At 55.5% G+C, this 25,755-nt stretch overlaps 2 protein-coding genes across 4 annotated transcripts; one reads left to right on the forward strand and one right to left on the reverse strand.

Annotated features, from left to right (window-relative positions):
• Positions 1-750: 750 nt before the first annotated feature.
• Positions 751-6,483, reverse strand: SNCG (synuclein gamma). Of its 2 annotated transcripts, none has more exons than XM_036828784.1 (6): positions 6,385-6,483; positions 5,262-5,475; positions 4,390-4,431; positions 3,939-4,066; positions 1,267-1,338; positions 751-1,026 (listed from the first exon to the last, which is right to left on the reverse strand). In XM_036828784.1, the coding sequence occupies exons 2-6, from the start codon at positions 5,380-5,382 to the stop codon at positions 1,006-1,008; spliced, it is 384 nt and encodes a 127-aa protein (XP_036684679.1). In that variant the 5' UTR covers positions 5,383-5,475; positions 6,385-6,483; the 3' UTR covers positions 751-1,005. The 2 variants fall into 2 exon arrangements, with proteins under 2 accessions (XP_036684679.1, XP_036684678.1); XM_036828783.1 differs by having other exon boundaries at positions 5,262-5,384; positions 6,385-6,453.
• MMRN2 (multimerin 2) lies at positions 6,483-23,981 on the forward strand. Of its 2 annotated transcripts, none has more exons than XM_036828781.1 (7): positions 6,483-6,683; positions 15,082-15,210; positions 15,298-15,404; positions 15,504-15,584; positions 16,331-16,495; positions 16,659-18,440; positions 21,314-23,981. In XM_036828781.1, the coding sequence occupies exons 1-7, from the start codon at positions 6,526-6,528 to the stop codon at positions 21,697-21,699; spliced, it is 2,808 nt and encodes a 935-aa protein (XP_036684676.1). In that variant the 5' UTR covers positions 6,483-6,525; the 3' UTR covers positions 21,700-23,981. The 2 variants fall into 2 exon arrangements, with proteins under 2 accessions (XP_036684676.1, XP_036684677.1); XM_036828782.1 differs by lacking the exon at positions 6,483-6,683 and adding an exon at positions 9,876-9,934.
• Positions 23,982-25,755: the final 1,774 nt, after the last annotated feature.

A 25,755-nucleotide genomic window follows, 5' to 3' on the forward strand; every position in this document is an offset into this window, starting at 1 on the left:
TCTCAAGGCGGAGACTGGCTCTTCTGCCTCTCAGCTGTTGTGTTTTCTAACGATACTTGACAGAACTCTTTGGTGAAAGGGAAAGCCCAGGTCCAACTTGGTGGGGAGCTCAAGGCTGGGTGGGACCAGGCGGGAGGAGCCCTGGGGTCATGTCCTTCTTCGCAGAGGAGGGTGCAAAGAGTCCCTACTATGGGTTTAGACTTCCCATCTTTGAAAGTTACCATCTGCTCCAGGGAGGGGCGTTAGGTGTCCCTATTCCCAGAAGGAACTGTTCCACCAAGGACACACATGGAGGGAAGTCCCAGGAGGCCCATCCTCACCCTCTGCCGTCAGTGGGGTCCATTCCCGGAGGGTGAGCCAAAGCTCAAAACCTGGGGCATCCCGGTCTCACGCTCCAGCGGACAGTGTGTCCTTGAAGGTGTCTGCCCGAGCCAAAAGCAGGGCTGCCACCTCCATGTTAAAAGCCAGTGGGGGTGGTCTGCTTTCAATCCCTGGTCGGGGAACTGAGATCCTGCAAGCCACGCAGCATGGCCGAAAAAAAAAACCCAAAAAACGGCAATGGTGGGGTGGCGGGGTGGTGGTGCAGGGGGACTCCCTGAAGGCAGTGCCCGCTATCAGTAGGTTCCAGAAATGCCCAGGGTGTTCCTGTAGCATACCTGGCCCAGCTCCTCTTCCCAGGAGGGCCCAGGGGGCGTCTTCATGAATGAGGCAGCACAGACAGGAGGCCTGAGTAGGTATGCAGTAGGGATTTGAGTTTTATTTGGAATCATTAAAAAAAAAAAGTTCATAGCAGCATCGGTGGGGTCAGAAGGACCAGAGGGGGTGAGGGGACAAGGGAGGCAGGTGATGGTGGTGGCGGCAGCATGGGAGGACCAGCCTGTGGGCAGCCAGGGGAGGACATGGGGACCATGGGCAGCCCCATAGGTCACACTCCAGGACCAGACACTCCTTGTGCCAGGAGGGTTTGGGGTGTTCCTCAGGGCCTCCGAGCTCACTTGCAGCCCTCTAATCTCCTCCACTCTTGGTCTGGGAGAGAGAGAGACTTTCACACACAGCTCTGGGGCCCCAGCCCTCAGTGGCCACCCTGGGTGGGGTGGGATCAGGTGTCATCTGTGCCTCTCTGCCCTGAGGGGGTCATTCATGAGGAGACCTCACACTCAGGCTCAGGGACCTGCAGGTCAAGAGGCTCCTTTGAGGGCTCTGGAGCCCCAGGAGGGAAGCAGCTTGCCCAGGGACCCCCCGTAACACCAGGAGCCCAGATCCTACCGCCTCAGCCACTTCCTCTTCCACTTTGGCTGCCTCGTCCTCCTGCGAGGGGGCAGGTTGCTGCAGGTCCTCCTGTGGGAAAGCAAAGGGGATGTGGGGCCGGGTGGAGGGCACAGAGTCCCCAGCTCCTTGCAGCCAGGGCCTTGTCATGCTGGCCTCAAAGATGAGCAGAGGCCCTCATCATCTTGCTCTGTGTGGAGGGCTGGAGGTGAGGGAGGTATGAGGGCCAGATTGACCTTGGAGGTGATAGAGCCTCATGTAAGGATTCGCAGCGGGGGCTCTGTCTGATGATGCCAAGGCCTTCTGGGGGTACCAAGTACTCTTGAGCCCAGCTTCACCCCCAAAAGCAGATGCTGAGTCACTGACAGTCCCTGGTTGGGCCTCCTCCATGAGGAAGCCCAGTGAGGTGGGGTGAGCAGTGGCCCCGGAAGCACTAGGCCTGACCCCACCCTCGGTGTTCCTGAATCACATGATCACATACCCTTGTCCTCCTGTGACCCCAAAGAGCCCTAGGAGGAGGGGCATGTTATCACCGTCCACATGGGGACCCTATGCCTAGAGAGGCCAGGTATCCAGCTTAAGGCCTCAGAGCTCAAAGCAGAGAGGCTTGTAGGGATCAGGTCTGTCTTGCTCCAGGCCCAACCCTATCCCAGTAGCATGACTGCCACCCTCTTCCTTTTTCCCTGCCTCCTGGATGGGCACTGGGCTCAGGCTGGTCTGGTTGGAACCAGCAGGGGTTATATGGTCCTCTCCCACTTCCTGTCTCCTTCTACCCACCTACACCCGGCCAGGCGCTTGCCTGAGATGGCGGCCTGCCTGGGGGTGGTCGTGTGAAGCTGGTAGGCTGGGCAAGACTGGGTGATCAGCTTGGACCCTAGTCTCAGCACCTACCTCTGGAGGGTCCTGCCACCTCTCTGTTACCATGGGGCCATCCTGCCCCTTGGTGGACTGGGGCAGCCAGAGTTGGGGCAGGCTCTCCAGGCAAAGGACAGGTGGCCGCCTACCTAGTCCTGCTGCCCCAAGGTGGGTGTGTGAGGCCAGTGGCATGAACGGTCAGACAGACTGGCAGTGCTGCATCCTTCTACGGTTCACTGGAGGGTGAGTCATGGCTGGTTTTTGGGTGTCACCAGGAAATGTCTTCCTTGGGGTAGCTCCAGGGGCTCACCACCCCTCCTCCAAAGTCAGAGAGGAGTGCCCAGGCTTCTGCTCAGAGGTGCAGGGGCAGCCTGGCCCCATCCCAAGGCCTCTTTCGCTGGGGGATGGGGGAGGGAGGGGCCTGGGATCTCCTGGGGTACATTTGGGTCCTGCCCAGGGGCACTGATGATGATGATGTAGTCACCTCCCTTTGTCGGGTGCTCACCATGAGCAAGGCGAAGCTGCTTCACGGGGTCCATTTCCCTGCATCATCACAGCCCAGTGACATGGATACTCTCAGCCCCACCCTCCCCCCACCCCAGGCATTTTACAGCTGAGAAAATGGAGGCCCCGAGAGGTTGAGTAGCTTCCCAAGGTCATACGGCTAGGACGAGGCAGAGCTGGGAACTAGGAGCAAGGGCACCTGCCTGTTCCTAGGATCTGGAGACCTTGTGCTGGCCCTGGAAGCAGACGCCTTGGTGCTGCCCCCAGAGCCAGGGGCAGGGTGACCCCCTACCCTTCCACCCACCCACTCCCTGGAGCAGGGATTCTTAGTGCTGGGTGCCTGGGACTCTACCGGCCCCTCGGGGCCTGTGCCAGGTAGGAGAGCTTTCTAAAGCACAGCCTCGTACAGCTGAGACGGCACATCTCTGGAATAGGAAAACCTCCTGCCCCCAATGCTCCCACCATGATCTCCTGCTCAGAGTCTCTCTTTCAGAGCACAGTCTCGGGAGCCAGGCTGCCCAGAGAACTGCAGGCTCACTCAGACTAGCCATGGGACCTTGATTACCATATCTCTCTGGGCCTCATTTCCACACCCTGTCTCATGGGATTTTGTGCCAAAGAAATGAGTTAGTACGTGTAAAATGCTTCAAGCAGAGCCTTTCTGTGGTGGGTTCTGGGACAGTTCTCCCCGCCAGCCTCCACCCCCTGGGAGAGCTCCCCTGCTCCTGTGCTCTCTGTTGCCCGGCACGCATGCACGCACACACACACACAGGCACACTCACACCAGGCACAAGCACGCACACACGCACACTCACGAAGGTGGAGGCAGAGGGTGTGGTCAGAACCCTCACTGTTTTTCCGTCACCAGGGGGCACTGCTTCCCCGCTCCTCCTTGGAGGAGGAGGACCTGCCCAGCCAGGCCTGGAGGGAGGCTGGACACTGGGTTGGCGGTGACCTGGCAGCTCTGAGCTGGTGTCCACTGCCCGTGGGAGGCTGCCTGTCACCACTTGGGGCCTTCAGGACCCCGCTTTCGCTAGTGAAATGGGGTGTCTCCTAAATGCTGAGCACCATCAGGAGAATGTGGTTTTGAGCCTCATTCCAGTTGGACCCCACACAGCTCCGCTCACAGGGGTGGTAGTGAGGATTCCAGGACTTAATGGATGTGACAACACCAAACGCAGACCAGGGCCCCTGAGTCTCCATTACCCTGTATGTCAGCGCGGTGATAATGCCTCCTCCCCAGCTGGCCTCGCTGGGGCCCAGGGGAAAGGATGGGATGGGTCTGAGGGCCAGGCCTGGGGACCAGGTCTCACCTTGTGCACCACTCTGGAGGTGATCGCAATGTTCTCTGCTTCCTCCACGGTCTTGGTGGCCACGGTGTTGACACTGGAGACCACGGCCTCGCTCACAGCGTTGGCGTGCTCCTTGGTCTTCTCAGCCACTGTGGGAGGAATCTGGCTGGCTTTGGCCCTGACCCCACCCCACCCAGGCCTGGCCTTCCCGTCAGGCCAGAGCAGCCCCTTTCCCAGGGCACTCAAAACTCTGGCTCTACTGGAGACCTTAGGCTGTGCCCTTTCTGACTCCAGGGGAGCTCTGACGACGATGGGGGCAGCCCACCCTGGGTCTAGCCCCAGATTCTGGAGAAGTCTGGGTCTGTGTACAGCAGGGGGGAAAGGAGGGGCCTGGGCTTGGGCCTTTAGCACCAGTGTGCAAAAGTCCCTGGACGTCCCAGCCTCCACGTCCCCGGGTCCTGGGGCTCCTCACCTGAGGTCACACTCTGCACAACACCTTCCTTGGTCTTGGCTCCTGTGGAGGAAGTGGAGGCGTCAGCCCAGTCCCACTCCTGGTGTTGGGAGGGGAGTGGGCCAGGCAAACACACCACAGAACAGCTGGACAAGCTGCAGGGTCAGTGGGAGGTAAGGATGGTGTCTGGGGGCCGGCCATCCTTTCAAAGGCCACTTCCTGCTGTGTCTGGAGGAAGGGAACGGATGGGAAGTGGACAGGACAGGATGGGGGGACGAGAGAGACCAGGCCTGAGGTAGGGTCTGGATCTCACGTGGGTACGGCCTGGACCTCGGAAGCAGCGCAGGACAGGGTCAACGAGAGCTGAGTCATCGGCTCAGCCTCCTCTTTGGAAGGAGCTGATTGGGGTGGGGTACGCGGGAGGCTGGACAGGACCCTGAGGGTTGGTCTCATCTCGCCTGACGCACCCCTTCCCTCTGGGCGGCGTGGGGACCTGTGGCCTGGCTGCCGAGCACCTGCTTGCTCAGTCCGCGGGGCTCCAGGCTCAGTGCGGCTTCTTACCCAAGTCAGGGGGCCTGTGGCTGATGCTGGGCGGGGGCGCTGGTGTGCGCTGGTGTGTGCACCTGTGTGCGCACAAACAGGTGTGTCTGAGGGCTAAGTGCCTCCCTTGCTGTCCTGTCCCAGAGGCCCCTGGGGCCCTGAGGAGGCCCAAACAGACCATGGGTTGTGCGGGAGAGCGGCGGTCCTCCAGGGCTGGGAGACCCTGACTCAACTGCCAGGTCCTCATCCCTCTCAAAATGCCTCCCAGGGGCTGGGGGATAAAGTCAGGCCCAGGTAACTGGGCGGCCACCAAGCTGCCCCGCCCTGCCAGGCCCTGCCACACCCAAACTCACCCACATACATGACACCCTCCTTGGTCTTCTCAGCAGCCTCTGTCACCCCCTGCTTGGTCTTCTCCACGGCGCCCACCACACCCTCCTTGGCGATGGAGAAGCCCTTCTTGAAGACGTCCATGGCTGTGGGCAGGGACAGGGGCCTGACTCTCCGGGCGAACTGTGACTGGAGCTGGCTCGAGTGCTGCCGCAGCCGCTGTCCCTGCTGCTGCCTCTTATTGCCGCCAATGAAATATTGATGATGCAGCAGCGGCTGATGGGAGCCCAGCCAGCCCAGGGGTGGGGGCGGGGAAGGAGGGAGGGAGGAAGCAGGCTCGCCCCCCCTTCTCCCAGGGTCCCCGAGCCCCTGCTGGCTCAACCCTCCCCTCCTGTCCCCTTCCCTCCCTGGAGGGGCCATAGAGGGCCAGACACATCCTTATCCATCACTGCCCTTCATTTGCCGCACTGCGCACCCACAGGGGCGGCCTTGACTGGATGCTCCCAGGCCTGGGGCTATTGTATCTGTGTACATCTGGGGCAGAGAGGGGTCAGAGTGGGGGGCAGGCACAGAGAGGGGAGGTGCCTCTGTTACCAGCGTCCCAGGTAGGGCAGGGGTCAGGACCAAGCAGGCCTGTCAGGCAAGAGTGGCCAACCTCCCAGACTGGCCTGGGCTACCCAACTTCTCACCAGCACCATGGATGCCCCCATCCTGGGGCTCGGGCAAGGCCAGGTGGAGGAGCTGGGCCACAAAGAGCTGACCCAGGCCCTGGCGCCAGCTACAGACTGTGTGACCCTAGGACAGCTCCTTTCTCCTTCTGAGCCTCCACCCCTCTGCTGGCTCCCACTGCCCAGTGGTGAGAGGCGCTGAGTAGGCACGAGTGCCCCCCACTTCCTGGCCACCAGCATGGATGGGCAGCAGGTCCCCTGAGACTGATCCGACCGCTTCCTGCCGCCCCACCTCTGTGCTGGTGCGGTTCTCCTGAAGGCCATGGGGACATGCTTGGTGGGGCCACCTCCCCCCGTGTCTCCCACACCCCCAGTGTCCTGGACCCGAGTCCTCCCGGGGCACACAGGAACTGGCCTGCGTTGTTGGCTGCCCCTGTGGGGACCAGGCCGAGGGTGAGGGGGGCCGGACGAGACTCACCGGGTGGGCCGGCCCAGGCCACTTCCTCTCTTTGTTGTCCCCGTGCTTTTTTTTCCTTCTGAGACTTAACTTGAAGACAACGTCACCAGCACTGGCAGTTTCTGGAGTCACCCACAGAGGCTGCGTCCGCCCCAAGCCAAGATGATCCTGACCCTGCTGCTCAGCGTCGGGGGGCCCCTGGGCTGGGGGCTGCTGGGGGCCTGGGCCCAGGTCCCCAGCACCAGGTTCTCCGATCCACACAGCCCCAGGCCAACTGGAGTCTGGACGGCAGAGGCTGAGGACAGGGACCCCGTCAGACGGTAAGGAGGGCCTGGACCTGGGGGAGGAAGTGGTACAGGATCTGAGTCCCAGCTCAGCCAAAGCAGGGACTCTCTGGACTTCAGTTACCCATATGTGAAATGGGCTCATACTATCTATCTGCTGGACCAGCCGTGAGGCTGAATGAGGTGCTAGGTGGCAGGCTCCCGTTTAGGAGGCCACCCCCAGCCGGCCTGGACTGGGTGCCCCAGGGCCAGCCTAAGGACCCAGGAAGTTCCCCGCCTACCCACGGCAGGGAATGGTCCTGGAGGTTGGACAGGGCGGGAGCACTCTATGCCATTGACCACCGGGGTGCTGAGGGGCTGGGGTTCTGGAAGTTTCTAGCTGACCTGGGAGTGGCTCCTATTCTTCGAAGTAAGTCAGTTCTGAAAGCTGAGCCCAGTTGAGGCTGGCCCGGCCTAAGCCATAGAAGACAGATGCTCCTGGGGACTGGATTTGGATCTGAGTGCCCAGGGGGACTGGCACAGGCCCTCAGCCTGGCCCTAACAGCGCCCTAACAGTCGAGCAGTGAGCAGACAGGGTGCCCTGCTCTATTTCAAGAACAAAAAGGAGGCTGTGGCATCCAGCAAGCTCTGCTTCAGCAGCCCTCTGGAAATGGGCAGAATGGTCTTATGACTAGACCAGGACACCCTTTTCCAGTCTTTTTATGTGTCCAGGGCCAGGGATCCTCCTGCTGATAAGGTGTGGGGAATGTGGGTCCCTCCTCAGGGTACCCCTCAGTCAGAGCAGCAGGTGCCATTTATGGGACCCATCTCTGGGCTAGGCATCTTGCCAAGTGTTATCTCAATCCTCCTTACAGCCCCGGTTACAGAGGAGCCTGGGGCTCAGAGAGGCTAAGCAGCTGGCTAAGGTCACACAGCTGAGGAGAGCTAGAACCAGGATCTGAGTCTGACTCTAGAGATCATACACTGGTCCCAGTCCCAGGGGTGCCTATTCCCCCCTGCCTCCCCCCGCCCAAACCAGACTTGGTTGAGGGCATCTATAAGGATTTGGAGGGTGAGAGGGGCCAATTTACACTCACCCAGAGTCTCCCGTCTGGCTGGCCGAGATTCACTGTCACGTTGGCCTGGCCCAAACCTTCCTGGGACAGTTCTCATACAGCTCTGACACTTCAAGGTGAATGTGTTTGTTAGACACTGGCCCGAAAGCAGATTTGACCAGGGAGAGGCAGGAGGGTGAGAGCAAGCGAGTGTGCACTGCCGCTAGGTGATGGAGGGGTGGGCCATGTGGGAGGAGAGGGGAGAAGCTGGGCCTGGAGAGACCCCCTTTCCTGCCCCATTCCCAGTTCTGCTCGGAGCTGGGAGGTGCAGATGGCTCTTGGTGGGGGAACCCAGTCACCCAGCTCTGATTTCAGGACCAAGGGTCCAGCCTTCCCTCCTCAAAGCCATCAACTCCAAGCCCCTGTCTCTGGGTGGCTGGCCTCCCTCTGACGAAAGGGAGTATGAGGGGCCCAAGCGGCTGGGCAGGAGGTAGGAGATGCTTCTCTTTCTCCCCCCACTCCCACCCCGGGGCTGTGGGGAGGGACGGCGTTCCCTTAGCCCCAGGGAGCGTGGGTCTCCGGACTGCTCAAGGCCTGAGGGGGTCACTCAGCCATGGCCTGGTGGCCTCAGTGTGTGCAGGTGTGTGCGCAAGGGTAGCCTGGCCCGGGAACGCCCAGGCAGGAGTCCCAAGCCCTGGTCCCAGGAACCTCCAGGGGGTCCCAGCAGGCCTGCTGGTCTCCTGTCTACAACCCAGAAGCTGCAGGCCCCACAGGTCAAGCCCAGGTTGTCGAGGCCTCCGGAGGGGCTGGTGAGAAAGGAAGGAAGCGCCGCGCAGCTTCCTTGGGCTGATTGCTTACCGTGTTCCTGTGAGGGGAGAGGCGGAAACGCGGCCCCAGCCCTGCTCCTGCTATGGGGAAGGGGAGGCGAACAGGCTCTCCACAGTCAAGGAGGGGCGCCACACCACCCACGCCACCCGCCACGAGCCTGGCGGGCCCGCCCCCCTGGCTGCCAGAGCCAGGGCCCTGCCCTGCATTTGCCCCTCATACCTGTATCCAGGGCCTGGGGGCCAGGGCAGGCCCTGGACACAGACCCAGATAAGACGCTTTGTGGACTTCCCTGGTGGCGCAGTGTCTAAGACTCTGCACTCCCAACGTAGGGCACCCGGGTTCGATCCCTGGTCAGGGAACTAGATCCCACGTGCATGCCGCAACTAAGAGTTCATATGCCGCAACTAAGGAGCCCGCATGCCGCAACTAAGGAGCCCGCGAGCCCCACCTAAGACCCGGCACAACCAAATAAATAAAAATAAATAAATTAAAAAAAAAAAAAAGACCCTTTGAGAGGAGAAGCTCGAACAAAACAACGTGGTGCTGGATGCCAGGTCTCAGGATGGAGGAGGTACATGGTAGGTGTAGGGTCACCCAGGAGCCCAGGAGCCCGTGGGGCTGGGCCCAGTGAGCCAGCAACGTGGGTATTTGGACTTTGTGGGGAAGAGGCTCTTTCTTTGATCCCAGGCTTTCGTGGGGGTGGGGAGAGCAGAAGGTTAGGATGTGGGTTCCTCAGACGCATGAGCGCTTCCCAGGCAGGACTGAGCCTGCTGAGGGGACTGAGCCAAGACCCAGGCAAGGTGCCCCATCTCCACATTGCTGTGACAGTACTGCAAGGTTGCCCCTGTTCTCTCCACTTTACACGTTGTGAGGCTCAGAGGGGTGGGGTCGCCACCAGGGGCCACACAGCTCCTAAGTGATGGGTCAGGCCCACATCGGCTGGGCTGCAAATCCCAGGTGTCCTCAGTTCTGTCTCCCCTAAGAGGGGTGGGAGTGTAGGAGCCGCTCCTCCCAGCAGCCCAGCTGGCCCCGGTCACCAGCATCAGTGTCTCCACAAGGAGCGTTTGCAACTTTTGCAGCTGGGAGCTTGTGGCCCAGAGGAGTCACGCATATCTCTGGAGGTCACACAGGAGCAGAGTGGAGCCCAGACCGCTGGTCCCCGGGCCACAGCTGTACCTCCTGCACCTGTATCTGTTCTCCAAGGCACAGGGCCCTGAGCACTAACCGGGAAGAGCCCCCACTGGCCTGAGCTACGCTCAGGGATGGACACCAAGTGGGCCTTGGGCTCCTCTGTGACTCAGAGACCAAGCCTGGCAAACTTCTCCCATGGAGTCATCACAATCACAGCCGCATCCAGGACCTCAGGGAGCCAGGATGCTAAGAACACAACCTCCTTCCACAGAAGGACTTAAAGGGCAGTTGCAGGTAGGTTTTACTGGCTGGTTAAGAGGCACTTAAGTGTCCCAACGGGCCATAGCAGCAGCACATTTACAATTCAGGAGGCTCAGGCTAACAGCCCTTTCCCTGCTGGAGGCTTTCTCTGCCTTCCTCATAGCCTCCCCCCACAGAGGGGCTGGGAGTGGGAGTCTTCTCCACATTTCCAGGACTGGAGGAAGGGCCTTGCTCAAGGTCACCCTGAGTCCAGGGACAGGGAGGGGAGGAGAGCCCAGGCCTCCCAGTTCCTATTAGAAGCTCCAAGGGGGGCAGCAGCCTCTTTCCTGCCTGGGGCAGGAGGGCATCAGAAGCCATGTCGGAGGGCATCAGAGGCCATATCAGAGGCCCAGGACAGGCCCAAAGCAGGCTGGAGACCCTCACACTCATTTCTAGGCGGGCACCTGCCTCTCAGTAGACCACTGGGAGATGAGAGTGCCAAGAGGGCCAGGGCCCGAGGCCAGGAGGCAGTGAGAACAATGGGGCACTTCAGCGAGCTGGGCCGGGGGCTCAGTGGACCAGCGAGAAACTGCCAAGAGCCGGAGGAAACCAAAGCAAAGGTCAGGAATGTTCCCAGGGCTTCTGGGCCAGCAGCCTGTACTGTGCCAAGGGAGGGGAGCGTGGGCAGGGAGAACAGCGGCTGCTGGAGCCTGAGGTTTGGGCAGGTCAGGAGAGAAAGTTCCTGGGCAGGAAGGGTGGGCGGCACCGCTTCCAGTTCTAGGAACCCGAGGTGGAAAGTCCCAGTCACTCCCTGCAGGCTGGCCCAGACCCGGTGCTCCCAGGGTACAGGCCTTCTGGACCCTCTGCAGCCGTTCAGAGGGCACGCGAGGAGCAGAACTTTGTTTACAGCGGGTGTTTCTCAGCCTTGCACTATTGACATTGCCAAGTACCCCTGGGGCGAATCCCCTCTCCTCCCAACACACGCCCCGTTGAGAACAACTGGTTTACAGAAATACTTCTCTCTAGGTCTGAGCATGTTCCAGGAATTTCCATGGGGCCCAGGGCGAGGTGCGGGCTGCAGTCGCTGATCCTTGAAACAGTCTGTGCAGGTGGCCACCTTGCCCCCCGGCCCTAACCTCTGGGCCCAGCACTTTCACAGTCCTGTTTCTGTGTTGAGTGCACATCCTTTGCTTCCATCCTGATTTTCACATGTCCCTTTTACCATTTACTAGTCCCTCAGGGATGTACGGGTCGCTTCCGGGTCTCTGTTCCCACTCACTGGCTTGACAAATCTTGTGCTAACGTCCCACTGTTTTCTGGATTGATTTTATTTTTTTGGCCGCACTGCGCCGCTTGTGGGATCTTAGTTCCCAGACCAGGGATTGAACCCGCACCCTCGGCATCAAAAGCACAGAGTCTTAACCACTGGACCACCGGGGAATTCACGTCCCACTGTTTTCATTACTTGGCATTAGAGTCAGTCATGACAGTTAGATGAGGAACTCCTCACTTGTTGTCTTCCAAAATGTTCTTACCTGTTCATCTGCATTTTCTCTTCCAGATGGAAATTATTTTATTTTTAAGTTTCGTTTTTATTAGTTATACACACACATAAGCAGGGCTTAGAAAACTCTGGCATGGTGGGGCAAATCTGGCCCCCCACCTGTTTTGTAAATAAAGTTTTATTAGAACGCAGCCATGCCCATTATTTACATCCTGTCAGTATCTGCTTTCCTGCTACAATGGCCAAATTGAGTAGATGTAACAGAGTCTGTATGTCCTGGAAATCCTATGCATCCTTTTTCCTCCCTGCACACTTCTGGTTTTCCCTGAAATAAACAACTGTCTTCGTTTTTTGTTTTAGTTTTTTTCCTCTTGCTTAGTTTTCTGTGTCTTTGTCACCATTCAATTCCAAACTCTCAGCTAGTTGTCCACATCTGCTCTCCACCTTCATTCCTGTCAGGTGTTTGACCACCTGTGTCTTCTTGGAGATGCCTCTCTCAGAGCCTCCAGCCGTGCTCCAGGCTGGACCATTGCTCACTCACCCCCTGCCTGTCATTGTCCTGGGGTCTCCCTTCACCTCGTTTCTGTGCTGGAACTCCTGTTTCCTGATGCCATGATTTCCTGTTTCTTGTTCTCTCTTGTTTTGGTGGAGCATTTCTGGCACAGTGGTCCTCAATCCTGGGCTGTGCCTTAGAATGACCCAGAGAGCTTTAAAATGCAGAAGACCAGGCCTTAATCCCAGAGAATCTCCTTTAACTGGCCTGGGGTGGGGCCTGTAGGCTCATATTTTTAAAGTGCCACAGGACGCTTCTGATGTGAAGGTTTGATGGCAAGATTGCAAACCACTGCTCTAGTAGCTCCCTGATGAGGGTCCTGGGGAGGGAAATGTTTTGAAATCAATCTGGCTTGTTGAAAATGTCGTTATTTTGTGCTCCTTAAATTGATAGTTAGGCTGGGTATAGGATTCTAAATTGGAAATAATTTTCATTCAGTATTTTGAAGGTGATCCTCCACTATGTTTTAGTGTCTGGTACTGCTGTTGAGAGGTTCAAGGCTATTCTATTTACTGATGTGTGTGTGTGTGTGTGTGTGTGTGTGTGTGTGTGTGGTGGGGAGGGGCTTGATTTTTTTCTCTGGAAAGTGTAGAATCATTCTCATTCCCAGAGTTCCAAAATTTCACAACGATGTGCTTTGCTGTACGTTTATTTTCATTGTATTGTGGGTAACTGGTGGGCCCTTTGAATCTGAAATTCCACGTCCTTCTCTTCTGGACTATTCATTTGGTTGTTTTCATCAGTGATTCCCTCCCTCTGTTCTCTCCTTCTGGAACTCCTATTGTTTGGATGTTGGATTCCCAACACTGGTCCTCTATTTTTCTGATCTTTTCTGTCCTATTTTCCATCTCTGTTTGCTTTTCTTTTAGGGAAATTTCTTTAACTTTACCCTTTAACTTTTCTATTAAATTTCTTTTGCATTTCTGCCATTATAGTTTTAATTTCCAAGGGCTCTTTTTTGTTCTCTCAGTGTTCTGCCCCCATTTTTAAAGTGGCTTCCTTTTCTTGTTTCTTGAATGCAGTAAGTTCTCTTATCAGTCTGGGAATATTAATGCAAATTTGGGGGGAAGTTCTTTTCTCCCTGCACAGTCTTGGTTTTCTCCAAGTTGATTTTCTTACATTTGCTCGTTTTTACCTCCCACTTTTGTAAGAGATTTTCCTCAGGGGTCATTCTTGGATGTCTGCCCGCTTAAGAGTGGAGAGGCTGGGAAGCTGATTGGAAGCTGAGTGGATGGGTGATCTGTTTTGTTATAGGATGCTCTGCTGGGCTAGTTCATTGGGGGGAACCCCTGGTGTCAGTGTCTTTAGGTCTTTCCCCTCGAGTGGGGTCATTTTTCTGACAAGCTTTTTCAGTCTGCTGCCAAGAGGGTACATGCAAGCTGCCAGGTTTCTGGGAGCCAAGTGGGAAGGCAGGCTGCGTGGTCTCAGCACTCAAAATAGATATGGTCACTCAATCCCCCTCAACTCACCCCACCGCCATTCCCAGCAGTGTGATGGTACCTGGTGGGCCTGGGGCAGAGATCAGCTCCAGAGAATTAAATCCCAGCCTGAGAGCCACTCAATCACCAAGGGCCCTGAACATCGCCTCCCAACATCTCACAAATGTGGTCCTTTCTCCCGAAATCTACCACCATGGTCCAGTCAGTCCACGCTGCCAGTATCTCCCACCTAGACCCCTGACACCACCACCTACATCTTGCCCCCTCCCATCCTTTCTGTACCCAGGAACTAGGGTGGCTCTTTCATGTCACCTCCCTGCTTAAGCTCCTCCACGGCTCCCCATGCCTTCAGGACGGAGCCCTGTCCTCAGGGGGCACTCAAGGCCTCCATGGTCTGGCTTCTCCTTACCCCCATCGCCTCTCCTTGGCAGCCCTTTCTGCGCTCCCAGTCTCTGCACCTCAGTGGGGCCACACACCTCTGTCACAGCTTCTGGTGCTTCACCTCACTCCCTCCACGTAAGATGCAGCCTAATCATCCCCTCCTCCCCAAAGTCTCCCCAGGTCCTAGCACCTATCACACCACCTGAGATCACCCACTCTCCCTTGGGACCCTGAAGATAAGGTCTGAGCCTCCACATTGGCACTGAGCCGGAGCCCAGCACCCGCTCTCACTAGGTGCTACATCGAACCGAGCCATGGAGGTCATTACCACTTGCAACGCTGGAGAGCTCTGCTCCGAGAGCTGACTGCGTGGGGAAGGGCCCTCTGACCTCTTGCTGAGTGCATCAGCTCTGCCAGCAGACCTGTGAGCTGGGGCTCTGTCAGCAGCAAGCAGCCCTCCACCCCGGATGCGCCGCAGCACACGCTGGTGGAGCGCACAGGAGGCAGGGTGACCTCCCAGGTGTTCAGGATGCCGAGTGTGACCCCCACACCACTCGTTACGACCTCAGTGTGGATGACCTTTTCCACAGAAGGAACTGCTCGGCCTGGCTGCCTTCCCCTACGACTGTTTCAAAGTCCATTTCCACAATGGCCATAATGGGGCACGACCAGAGCAGGCGCCCTCCCCGCAGCCGGGTCTCCAGTGAGGAAGGATGTGGGTGGTAATGGGAATGGGGCAGGCTGCCAGGGCCGCCAGAGCGGGCAGGACAGCAGTGTTCACTGGGCACTTGGGAAGAGCCAGGCACTTGATACTCCTTTGCCCACTTGGAGGAGAATATTATGATCTCCATCGCATAGATGGGAAATGAAAACTCTCTAAGTGCCTCACTCGAGGTCACACAACCAGAAAATGTGAAGGATTCGAACCCAGGACTCTCCAGCCCCAGCAGCGCCATGCTGCCTCCCTGGCACCAGGAGAAACAGGGAGATCCCTTCCTGACTCTGGTGGTAACTCTGTGACTAGCGGGGAGGGCTCCTGAGCCTCTCTGTGCTGACCCGGGGGTGAGGGGTGCTTCCTGGAAGGCCATGGAGCAGGTGCCCTTGCAGGCGGGGTCTGTGGAGCTTTTGCTCTGGAGCAGAGGAATGAATAATGCAGAGCACTCCCTTCTCAGGCTAATGGATCCAGAATCCCCCAGACTGGGTAGGGCAGAGAGGCGGGGGCGGTGGAGGGGGGGCGCTCGGCACTGGCTCCCTGCTGACCTCTAGGAAGTGGGGGGCCTGGGTGTGGCTCAGCAGCCCTCTCTTCTGGCTTGTTCTTTTCCAGTAACTGGTGTCCCTACCAGAAGTCCAGGCTGGTCACCTTCGTAGCTGCTTGTAAAACAGAGAAATTCCTCGTCCACTCACAGCAGCCATGTCCACACGGGGCTCCGGACTGCCAGAAAGTGAAAGTCATGTGAGTCGGGGTGCAGCAGGGTGGGCTATTCGTCCAGGCCCTGTGCCGGCTCACCCTAGAGTCGCTGAGCCAGCCGTCTTCCCCCAGGTACCGCGTGGCCCACAAGCCGGTGTACCAGGTCAAGCAGAAGGTGCTGGCCTCCGTGGCGTGGAGGTGCTGCCCGGGCTTTGTGGGACCCGACTGCCAGCACCACGGTAGGGTTCCCTGTGATCCCCCTTCCCCCTTGACCTCTGACCCCAGAGGTCATGCAGACCCTCTGACCTCTGGAGTCAACATCTGATGCTTCTCTGCAGATCCCAGGGCGATCCCTGAGCCTGAAGATCCAGGTGATAGCCTCCAGGAGCCTTGGGATGGGCCAGTTGACTTTGAACCTGGTATGCTGCTTTCCTGGAAGGCACGGGAGGGACAGGAGGGAAGAAAGAACCCATGTGCCTAGGGCTTTTCTCCTCTGATAGGGCAGTGCCATTTCAGGGAAGCTATGTCCCCAGAATCAGCAGGGGTCCCTCTGTGGCCCTGTGTCACCCTGCCCCCACACCAAGGCAGCCAGGTTACAGGGCCCTCAGTGACCTGCCTGCTGGCCAAGCACACACCCCCTTTCCCTTGACCCTATTTTCTGGGAAGGACAGCTTCATCCGGCACCCTCCTTGCCCCCTGAACTGCATAAGCTCCCATGTCCTGGGAGAAGGCTCCCCACAGCCCCCCTAACCAGGGCCAGGAAGTCATGCTGTCCCTGGTGATGAGTCAGCACAGCAGAACCACCAAGTGACACCATTTGTGAGGCTTTCAAGGCCGGGCCATAGTTGGGATGCGGAATAAGTTTCATCATGTGGTGAACGCCTATCTATTGACAAGGGCTGACTAGAATGATGTCGAGAAGCCGTGTCCCTGTGACTGAGGAGGAAAGTGTGCCATGGAGGATTAGTCATGTCTGCTGTGGGTTTGGGGGCAGGGTGAGGGCTCACTTGCCATGCATTTGCCCTTCTGGAGTTAAAGGCTTCTAAGCTCCTGCTCAGAGGACATCAGGACACAGCTCCCTGTTTCAATCCCCAAATTTCCTCTCTGCACCTCATGTTTTGCCCAGGCCTGGGAAGTTAGACACTTATGTCTCATGTGTATTCAGGCCACTGGGATGCAGAGATCAGCAACATGGTGGAGCAGCAGGAACGCCGGCTGGGAGATGTCCAGAATGACATTCACCACGTGGCAGACAGCCTTCCAGGCCTATGGAAGGCCCTGGCAAGCAACCTCACAGTGGCAATAACTGAGGCAAATCAGACAGAGCTTGGTGAGTGGCAGGTTCCAGGGTCTGAGGAAGAGCCCAGTCACATCCTAGGGGATGAGTGGGAGGGTAAGCAGGAAGGCCCATACCTCAGAGGCCCCCCCCAGTCGCCCCCTGGGGAGGCTGTCTGCTCCCGAAGGGCTTGTGTAAACACGTGCATCTGTTGTAGAGTTTCCCGGTAGATCCTTGGAGCAAGTGCTACTGCCCCACATCAACACCTTCCTGCAAGGACATCTCAGCCCCATGTGGAGAAGCTTCAACCAAAGCCTGAACAGCCTCTCCCAGGCCATAAGAAACTTATCTCTTGATGTGGAGGCCAACCGACAGGCCCTCCAGAGGGTCCAGGAGAGCTCTGTGGCCAGAGCTGACTTCCAGGATCTTGGTGCCAAATTTGAGACCAAGGTCCAGGAGAACGCCCAGAGGGTGGGCCAGCTACGGCAGGATGTGGAGGGCCATCTGCATGCCCAGCACCTGTCCCTGTACCAGTCCCTCTTGGAGGTCCAGGCCGATGTGGACACCAAGCTGAAGAAGCTCCTTAAGGCCCAGGAGTCCCCGGGGGTCAACGGCAGCCTGGTCCTGGTGGCAGCAGGGGCAGCAGCGAGGCCGGAACCAGAGAGCCTGCAGGCCAGGCTGGGTCAGCTGCAGAGGAACCTCTCTGCACTGCATGTGGCCACTGCCCACAGGGAAGAGGAGTTACAGAGCACCCTCGCAGACATGAAGGCCACCCTGGCCCAGCACGTGGATGAGATCAAGGAGCTGTATTTGGAATCCGATGACACCTACGAACAGATCAGCAAGGTAGAGAGGCAGGTGCAGGAGCTTCAGGTGAACCACACTGCGCTGCGCGAGCTGCGGGTGATCCTGATGGAGAAGTCACTGATCATGGAGGAGAACAAGGAGGACATGGAGCGGCAGCTCCTGGAGCTCAACCTCACCCTCCAGCACCTGCAGGGCGCCCACGCGGACCTCATCAAGTACGTCAAGGACTGCAACTGCCAGAAACTCTACTTTGACCTGGATGTCATCCGGGAGGGCCAGCGGGACACCACGCGTGCCCTGGAAGAGACCCAGGTGAGCCTGGACGAGCGGCGCCAGCGGGACGGCTCTTCCCTGCAGGCCCTGAGCAGCACGGTGGCCGCCCTGTCGCTGGCGGTGGATGCGCACCGGGCGGAGGCCGAGCGGGCGCGGGCCGACGCGGCGCGGCTCCGGAGCCAGCTGCGCACGCTGGGCGGCGAGGTGAGCGCGCTGCGGGCCGCTGAGGCGGAGATGCGACGCGAGATCCGCCGGCTGCACGGCTCCTTCGCGGCCCTGCTGGAGGACGCGCTGCGGCACGAGGCCGTGCTGGCCGCCCTCTTTGGGGAGGAGGTGATGGAAGATATGTCCGAGGAGGCGCCTGACCCGCTGCCCCTGCGCTACGAGCAGATCCGCACCGCCCTGCTGGACGCGGCCAGCGGGCTGCAGGAGCAGGCCCTTGGCTGGGACGCGCTGGCCGCCCGGGTGACAGCCCTGGAACGGGCCTCGGGGACCAGCGGGCAGGCCGAGCGCCTGGAGCCCAATCGGGACGCGTCGCCAGCGGCGGCCGGCGGGCCGGATCTGGCTGGGCTAGCGCGGGAGCTCCAGCGCCTGAGCTCCCACATGGAGCGCGTGGGCCGGTGCTGCGAGGCTTCCTGGGCCTCCTCCTTCAACAGCTCCCTCGAGGGCCTTCGCGAGGAGCTCTCCACCACCGAGCGTGGCTTGCAGCGGCACCAGCGCCTCTTCCACAGCCTCTTTGGGAACTTTCAAGAACTCTTGGTAGCCAACGTCAGCCTGGACTTGGGGAAGCTGCAGGCCATGCTGATCAGGAAAGGGAAGAAGCAGCAGAAAGGTCTGGAAGCTCCCAGGAGGAGGGACCGGAAGCAAGTGGAGTCTTTGGAGGATGCGCATGTCAAAGGGCCGGTGCTCTGGGACGCAGGTGAGTTGCCCAGCTTGGGAAGGAGGCTGGGGGAGTCTAAGACTGTGTTCTCTGCCAACAGCGCTTCTGCCTCAGAGGGGGCCGGGGTGAAAGAGAGCAGGATGACCATCAGTCACCTCTACTCAGGACTGGCTTTGCCCTTAACCCACCTTCTATTTAGGACTAGGGAGGGGCCCCTCAAGCCACCTGGAGTATTAGAAGGTAGAAGTCACATGACTGAACTGTCAGTGAGCAGGCAGAGCCCCACCACGGAGATGTTTGAGGCTCATCTATACACCAGTGGTTGCCTGCCACTCTTAACTGTAGAGCAGGGAGGGGGGATGCCTCTCTTTCCTCTATAACCACACCCTCAAATCCCTCCAGCTCAGCTCTTTGCCCGACCCCGCTTCACCCCCCATGTTTCTTTAAGCTTTCCCCTGTATACAAGTGAGTGTGTGGATAGGGGCTGGTGTCCTCCGCCATGGGCAGCACGCCACAAGAAGTGAATATAGGGGAAAGCCTCGGGCCCCAAAAGGAGCTCGTTCTGCTAACATAGTGGACCCATGCTGCTGCTCTGAGCCAGGTCCCCCACAATGCCTTTCTTGGGCTTTGCCATGTTGAATCATCACAACAGCCCAATGATGCATTATCACTGCTGCCATCTTACCTGAAACAGCGTTAGTCAGGCAACTGTCCTGCTCACACATCTAGTAAGCGGCACAGAGGAACGCAGTCTGGCTGTCTCTAGGGAGCTGGCTCTTCACCTGTGAAAGGCCCTTGACTGGCCCCTGCAGGGCCCTGGGAAGCTGCCTCTGAGGCTGAAAGGATGAGCAGCCAGGCTTCCCAGCCCCTCCCTGAGTGTGGCCCTGGAAAGTGGACCCCTACACTCTGTGCCTCAAGTGACTCTACCCTGCCAGAGCGGCTGGCCTTGGAGCTTCGGCCGCCTCCTCACCCAGACCTGGGGCTAAGTACAAGGCCATCTGGGCCGTCCATACCCTCATGTAGCCTGGCACGTGGGCAGTCCAAGGCCTTGCTGAGGATCCCACCGCAAGCCTGCCCTGCTCCCACTCACTCCTCACTATGGCCCTGCAGGCCAGTGTCTCCCTGGGAGCAGTGGACATAGCACAGGCTCTAAAACCACTTACGTGTCTCAATTTCTTCCTCTGTAAAAGGGAGAACCACTACCTTCATCAAAGGGTTGTCAGGAAGACTAGCAGACACATTTACCAAAAACCTAGCACAAGGCTTAACATTGAGTAGAAACCAGTCAATGTTTCCCCATTTCTCCAGCATTTTCAGGGCTGAGGCTGTATCTACCTACACTCTTACATCTTTTTCTCTCTTGTGAGTGGTGCAAGGCCTCAGCTGCCTGATAGTTTAGGTATCTGGGTTTACCACTGCAATATTTTGTTATTTAAAAAAATTTTTTTCCTTAAAAGTAAAAATTCCCCCTTGTTTGTCTTATGGGAAGGCCAAAGGGCTTGACTCTGGCCCTGCAGGGAAGCCCACTCTCAGTGCGCCTGCTGGCAAATCAGTGAAGGACAACCCTTCCACCAAGGAGCACGTCGGGCCACTGGCTGGCCGGGGCGCTCCACAGAGGGCGCGCTAGTCCGGCCTTGCTTCGGCGGGGTGAGTGCGCCACCTCCTGGGTGCTGGGGGAACTGCAGAGCCAGTCTGTCTCACACAGATGGGAAAGCTATTCTGAACTAATTCTCAGAAAATCTTCCAGAACTAGAGAAAAGCAAAATTTTGTCATTCACGAGAATGCTGTTGGACTGGGAGCCAAAGAGTGGGGGCTCTAGTTCTGGGACCTAAGTCACTAACTGCTATGCAAATTGCTCCTCTTTTAGGCCTTGGTTTCATCCCCTGAGAAGTAGGGAGCTTGGTCTCAACAGAGAGGGGTTGGGGGGGGGCCACAGAGAGCCCACAGCTTGAGGGGGCAACAAGGGAGCACGCGAGGAACATGACCTCATCAGTACTGAGGCCAGTGTCATGGCCGGAGCCCAGTGGGACTCAGCCTTCCCATCTCATCTCCTGGCCAGGCGGCCAGGCAGCCCTGCTGGCTCCTTCCTCTACACTGAGCGGCTTTTCTGGCTCCAGGCCTGTGCGTGGGCCTGGCGGGCCGCTCGCCTGTGTTCTCTGTTTCATTCTCCTTAGATTGGCTAAAGTGCTTCAGGTGGGAAGAGCACCAGAAGTCAGGAGATCCACAGCTCCCAGCTTGGTCATGTGTGTCGTCTGGAGCAAGCTTTCCCTTTCTGGGACTGCTTCCCCCTCTGTAATCCCAGGGCTCTGAGCAACATTTGGAAAACATTAAAATGACCAGCTTGAAAAGACTTTTCTTCCCTGGTCCCACCTGCTTTTTCCTTCTCTCTCTAGGGTCCTGTGCTAAACATCCAGTAGGAGCTACCCTTCATTCCTTAATTATCTCACCAGGGTTAGCATTACTACTTTGCGGATAGGTAATATTTTCTCTCTTTCCCCTGGTATCTCAAGATCCCTAGCAGGTGGCAGGAATCTGGGAGTCAGAGACCTGGGTTCCAGTCTCAGCAAGCCATCTAGCCTTGGATGCCAGTTAAGCATGCAGGACTCAAAGTCTCCTCAATCAGGGTACTTCTCTCTCAAGGATGTTGGAAAGAAGGATCAAACAAGAAAGTGCTTTGTTAAAATGTACACCAGTAGAGACAACAGACTTGTATTTTCCTTTCTCTCAACTAGTGAAATACTGAGAATTGGCCAGTTAGCTCCCAAGATACATTGCTATTGGGAATATCTGGGTTATCTAGAAATAGGACCTATTTCTAATGTTAAGAAGGCGAGGAAGGCAGGTTTCGGTACAATTTTCCACCCGAGGGAGTGAGGGGCTGAGTCACTAACACTTTCCTCCTGCATTCCAGGCTCCCCTGTGGCCTTCTACGCCAGCTTTTCAGAAGGGACAGATGCTCTGCAGACAGTGAAGTTCAACACTACTTACATCAACATCGGCAACAGCTACTTCCCTGAACATGGCTATTTTCGAGCCTCTGAGCGTGGGGTCTATCTATTTGCAGTGAGCATTGAATTTGGCCCAGGGCCAGGCACTGGGCAGCTGGTGTTTGGAGGTCACCGTCGGACCCCTGTCTATACCACCGAGGAGCAGAGGGGTGGGAGCCCAGCAACGACCTTTGCCATGGCTGAGCTGCAGAAGGGTGAGAGAGTATGGTTTGAGCTAACCCAGGGATCAATAATGAAGAGAAGCCCTCCAGGCACTGCATTCGGGGGCTTCCTGATATTCAAGACTTGAGTACCAGGCACAGCTCTGACCAGACACTGTGGACTTATCCAGCTCACCTTGGCCTGGGGCTCAGGCCAGGGTTGGTCTGGAGACCATCCAATTGGTCTAGCTCTTCCCTGGAAACCTTCTGCAAAGACAACGTGGTATTTGTGGCCTCCCTCTAGATGCACTGGGTCTGGCTGTTTCTTAACGAAGAGAAGGACTGGAATGCTTCTCTCCGGGCAGGACCTGGTCCGGGGACATGTGAACCTTGGGTTGGCGTGCCTTCCGAGGCAGCATGGCTTGGATTCCAGCTCTTGGCTGTACCCTGTGTTCTATAGCTTCTTTGGTGTTTTGCTCCTCCTGTGGTTGGAAACTTCCATATAACACTTTAAACCTTTCTCCTGCTTCCCCTTCTCCTTCATCTTATGCTAGAAAATCATTCTTCCCTAGAAAGAATATGTTTAAATGGAAATGACATTTTGGACAATATTGGAAGCCAGTCTCCACCCACTGCAGGGCAGTAGGAGAAAGCCAACCTGTTTTGGTATCTGTCAGTCAAAAATGGAGACAAAGACCTGGTTGAGCTAACCAAGGGAAACAAACTTAGTATCTGTTCCTTAGTTTCAGTCCTTCCTTGAATTTATCTGTAACTTTAATTTTACTTTTCTCCTTGCCTCATGCAGGGTAAAGGCCAAGACATGCCAAACACAAACTAAAATGTGTATAGCCTTCACCTATTTTGCTTCCTCCAATAGCTTATGACCACCCTAGTTCTTATTAGCATTTCTAACCAGGAAGGGAGCTAAGGGAAGAGAAGGAAGACTGTAAAAATCTCCCTCAACAATTATCAACTTTGGAATAAAGTGAAGTCCTTCAGATCTCTGCCTGGTTTGCAGAGCAAACCAGGATGGCGAGCAAAAAGATTTGGTAAAGTAGGTAGAAATTTGGGACAAAATCAAACTATTTGGTATGTGATTTTCATTACTCCAGGCCATATGTGACTTCACAATTCCAGTTAATCCTACATAAAACACTCAGAGGCTTCCACAGTATCCACAAGAATACTGGATTAGACAGTACAGCTTGGAGTTGTGGTTATTCCTAAAATATCAATATATGGTTTTCAAAAAATTACAGGTCCTGACACAAACAGGCTTGAGAAAGCAGTCATCTACTTGTCAGGAAACATTTTTATTTTGGTAGTAGGCATTCAGTATTTGTTGAATATACCTCTCTCCGTAAGAAAATCAGATTGGTCTGGGTGATGAAAAAGGACAGAGTTGGTTGTCAGGGTTCCCAGCCCTTCTCATTGTTTCCTTGGGCTCATGGATTCAAATAATTGTCCCTTAGAATTTATTTACCACTAAGCTTGGTGTGCTTGAGATGCTAAAATATTCGTGTTAAAAGGAACAATATGCCAGGCCACTCTGCCACTGACGGTTTGACCTTGGGGTAAATCACAACCTCTCTTGAACGTTTCCATCTGTAGTATGAGGTGGTTAGTCTAACAGCTCTAAGTATCCTGGTATTTTATTTTCTTGACCACAGGTTTGGCTCTTGCCTACCTGCCCTTCCCTCTGGCCAGGGCCTCCTGCCCAGTACAGCTCAGCTACAAGACCAATCCTGACCCAAGGCGTGATGTATCTGGGCCACTCCTGAGCAAAGGTTGGAAAGCCAGTACCAGGTCATCCTTGCTGCTAGAAAGACAATGCTGTGTCTTCTTTCTGCTCAGTCCTGCTATTACTGGTCAGGCTGTGCTGATGACTAAATGGAAACATGCGGGTAATACAGTCTTATCATTTAAGACTTTCATTTGGAATTTACTGCATATAACAAGCAGAGTGAACTGATCTCCTCTATAAGGGACACATGTCCTGCAACCCTCATATGGCTGGTGCTATTCAATAGGGAGGTTATAAATGAAAGTGCTAACTGGTAAACTGCCAGCAGCATGGATGGGTAAGTCACTCCAGAATTTTCTGGGGTGAGAACTAGAGAGACAACAGTTTTTTTAAATAGGGTGCTTTCAATGCAAATTTCACAAAACCTTAATGTCAAGTTTAAGTGTAAATTTTCTGTTTAAACACTTCAATAACTAGGACCCCAGATTAACAAGAATTCTGAAGTTCATTTGATAGATTTCTTATCTCCATTAATATCTCTGGGTGGAGAATCTGTTTGAGTGCCCCCCCAAGTAGACCCCCCATTACCCAGGCCAATGTTAAAACACCCTTCACTTGTGGCATCCAGAACAAGACAATGACTGAGCAGAGTGGTATCAGACTTTCCCAAACCCGATGGAAAAAAAATACACACAAAAATACTCCAAAATATCATTGAAAAACAAGACAGAGTACCATAAGCAGGTCAGGAAATTTTAGTAATTCCTGGAAAACAGGAAGTAGAAGGGAGCAAGTGGAAAATGAAACAGCAATAGGAAATCATAACTCAAACATTTGAGAGACGGGAGTGATTTCACGGGAGCCCGAAACTCAAACTCAGCCCCTAACACACCTGGAGGGGTCCGTGGAGGAGAGGCAGTCAAGGCAGTGGGCAGTCAGTCCCAGCTGCCCCTTGTCTGAGCTAAGCAGCCGGCAGCAGTGGCCTCTGTTTTGAGCTAGAGCAGCGCCCGTCAACCCCGAGCTCTCAGTTACAGGGCAGCTACTGACACTTGGAGGTAAGAACCTCCCACACCCAGAAGACACATGTAACCTTATCACAATCAAGACTCCCAGGAGTGAATCTAGAGCTGTGTCTCCACAAACTAGTACCTGTCAAAATAACTCCTTATTTCAGAAACACCGTGAAGAGGATATATGGTCTATAAAAAGTGCTTCTCAAAACTCCCCTTTCCTCTCATGCTCTGAAGCTCCTCTGGTCTCCTGTGATGTTTCTCTCGAAAACATCCCAAACTCCTCTCCCAGCTCTAGCCTGAGCACCATTCCTCTATCCTCCTTCATCAACAAAGTTCCCCCAAACCTGGCCCAACAATGACAAAGCTCTTTTCTGGGGAAGGGGAAAGGTAAACAAGCAGAGTGAGGAAAGCCTGAATCCTCTTGAGTAGGTAAGAAGAGAGGAAAGGATTACTTACTTTTGCTCTAACAGCTAGTCCTATCACTCCTTGATAAAAACAGGAAGCTGACGAACACAGAACTGGGGTGAGCAGGGGTTGACGAATACACAAATGAGCAACTACCCCAAACTGCTAAACATTTGTGGAAAACTAGTCTCATGGACAAGAGGTTCCAAACTGAAAACTTTGGAATATATAAATCTCTAGAAACAATACAGGAAACTGGAAATGTAAATTGATTATTTGCCACCCAGATCCTGGTTTCCAAATATCATCCTTCCTAAAAGGAACCAAAGTGCCTTGGAGAAATGGCTGACTCAATGGCAGGGGCAAGGAAAGTACCAGATGAGCTTGGAACATCTTCATGTTCCCCAAAGTAAGAAGTGCTCAAAAATGGGCACGTGTCAAAAGGACTCAGGCGCCACCTTGATGAACTCCCAGTAGCCAAGTCTAGGTCAATTTGAGCATCAAAACAAAACATGACCTAATAGACCATAACTTATTGAACAAGAGTCCATACTGATAATAAAAAATAAACGAGAACAGAAGACTTATTCCTTGTAGCAGAATGCCAATTAATAAATGTAAATGGAATAATGGAATCAGAAAATCACCACTTTGTAACCACTGATTCACATAGAAGTTATCAATGGATGCTAAAACACAGTCTCAAAGTATCTCTTGTAATATACTAATTACAAAGGGAAAACAGTAACTTCATAGTAGGGAAACTAGGTGAGTATCACCTTAAACAAACAATCGACAATGACACCATCAGTAACCAGACACACTGACGCTGTGGCCTCCTGGTGGGATGCCCTGAGGGCACAAACATCATGTCCACAAAATCACTGGCCTTTACTCTAGAAAATGTTGGTATCGAAAGAGACAAAGCTGGAGAACTGTTTCAGATTAAAGGAGAATAAGGAGACAGGACACCTAAATGCAATGCAAGATTCTAGGCAGACTCTGGACCAGGAAAATGTGCTCAAGGACTTTACTGGAACAAC

The sequence above is a fragment of the Balaenoptera musculus genome, chromosome 16, assembly GCF_009873245.2.
Source record: "Balaenoptera musculus isolate JJ_BM4_2016_0621 chromosome 16, mBalMus1.pri.v3, whole genome shotgun sequence".
NCBI classification, from domain to species: Eukaryota; Metazoa; Chordata; class Mammalia; order Artiodactyla; family Balaenopteridae; genus Balaenoptera; species Balaenoptera musculus.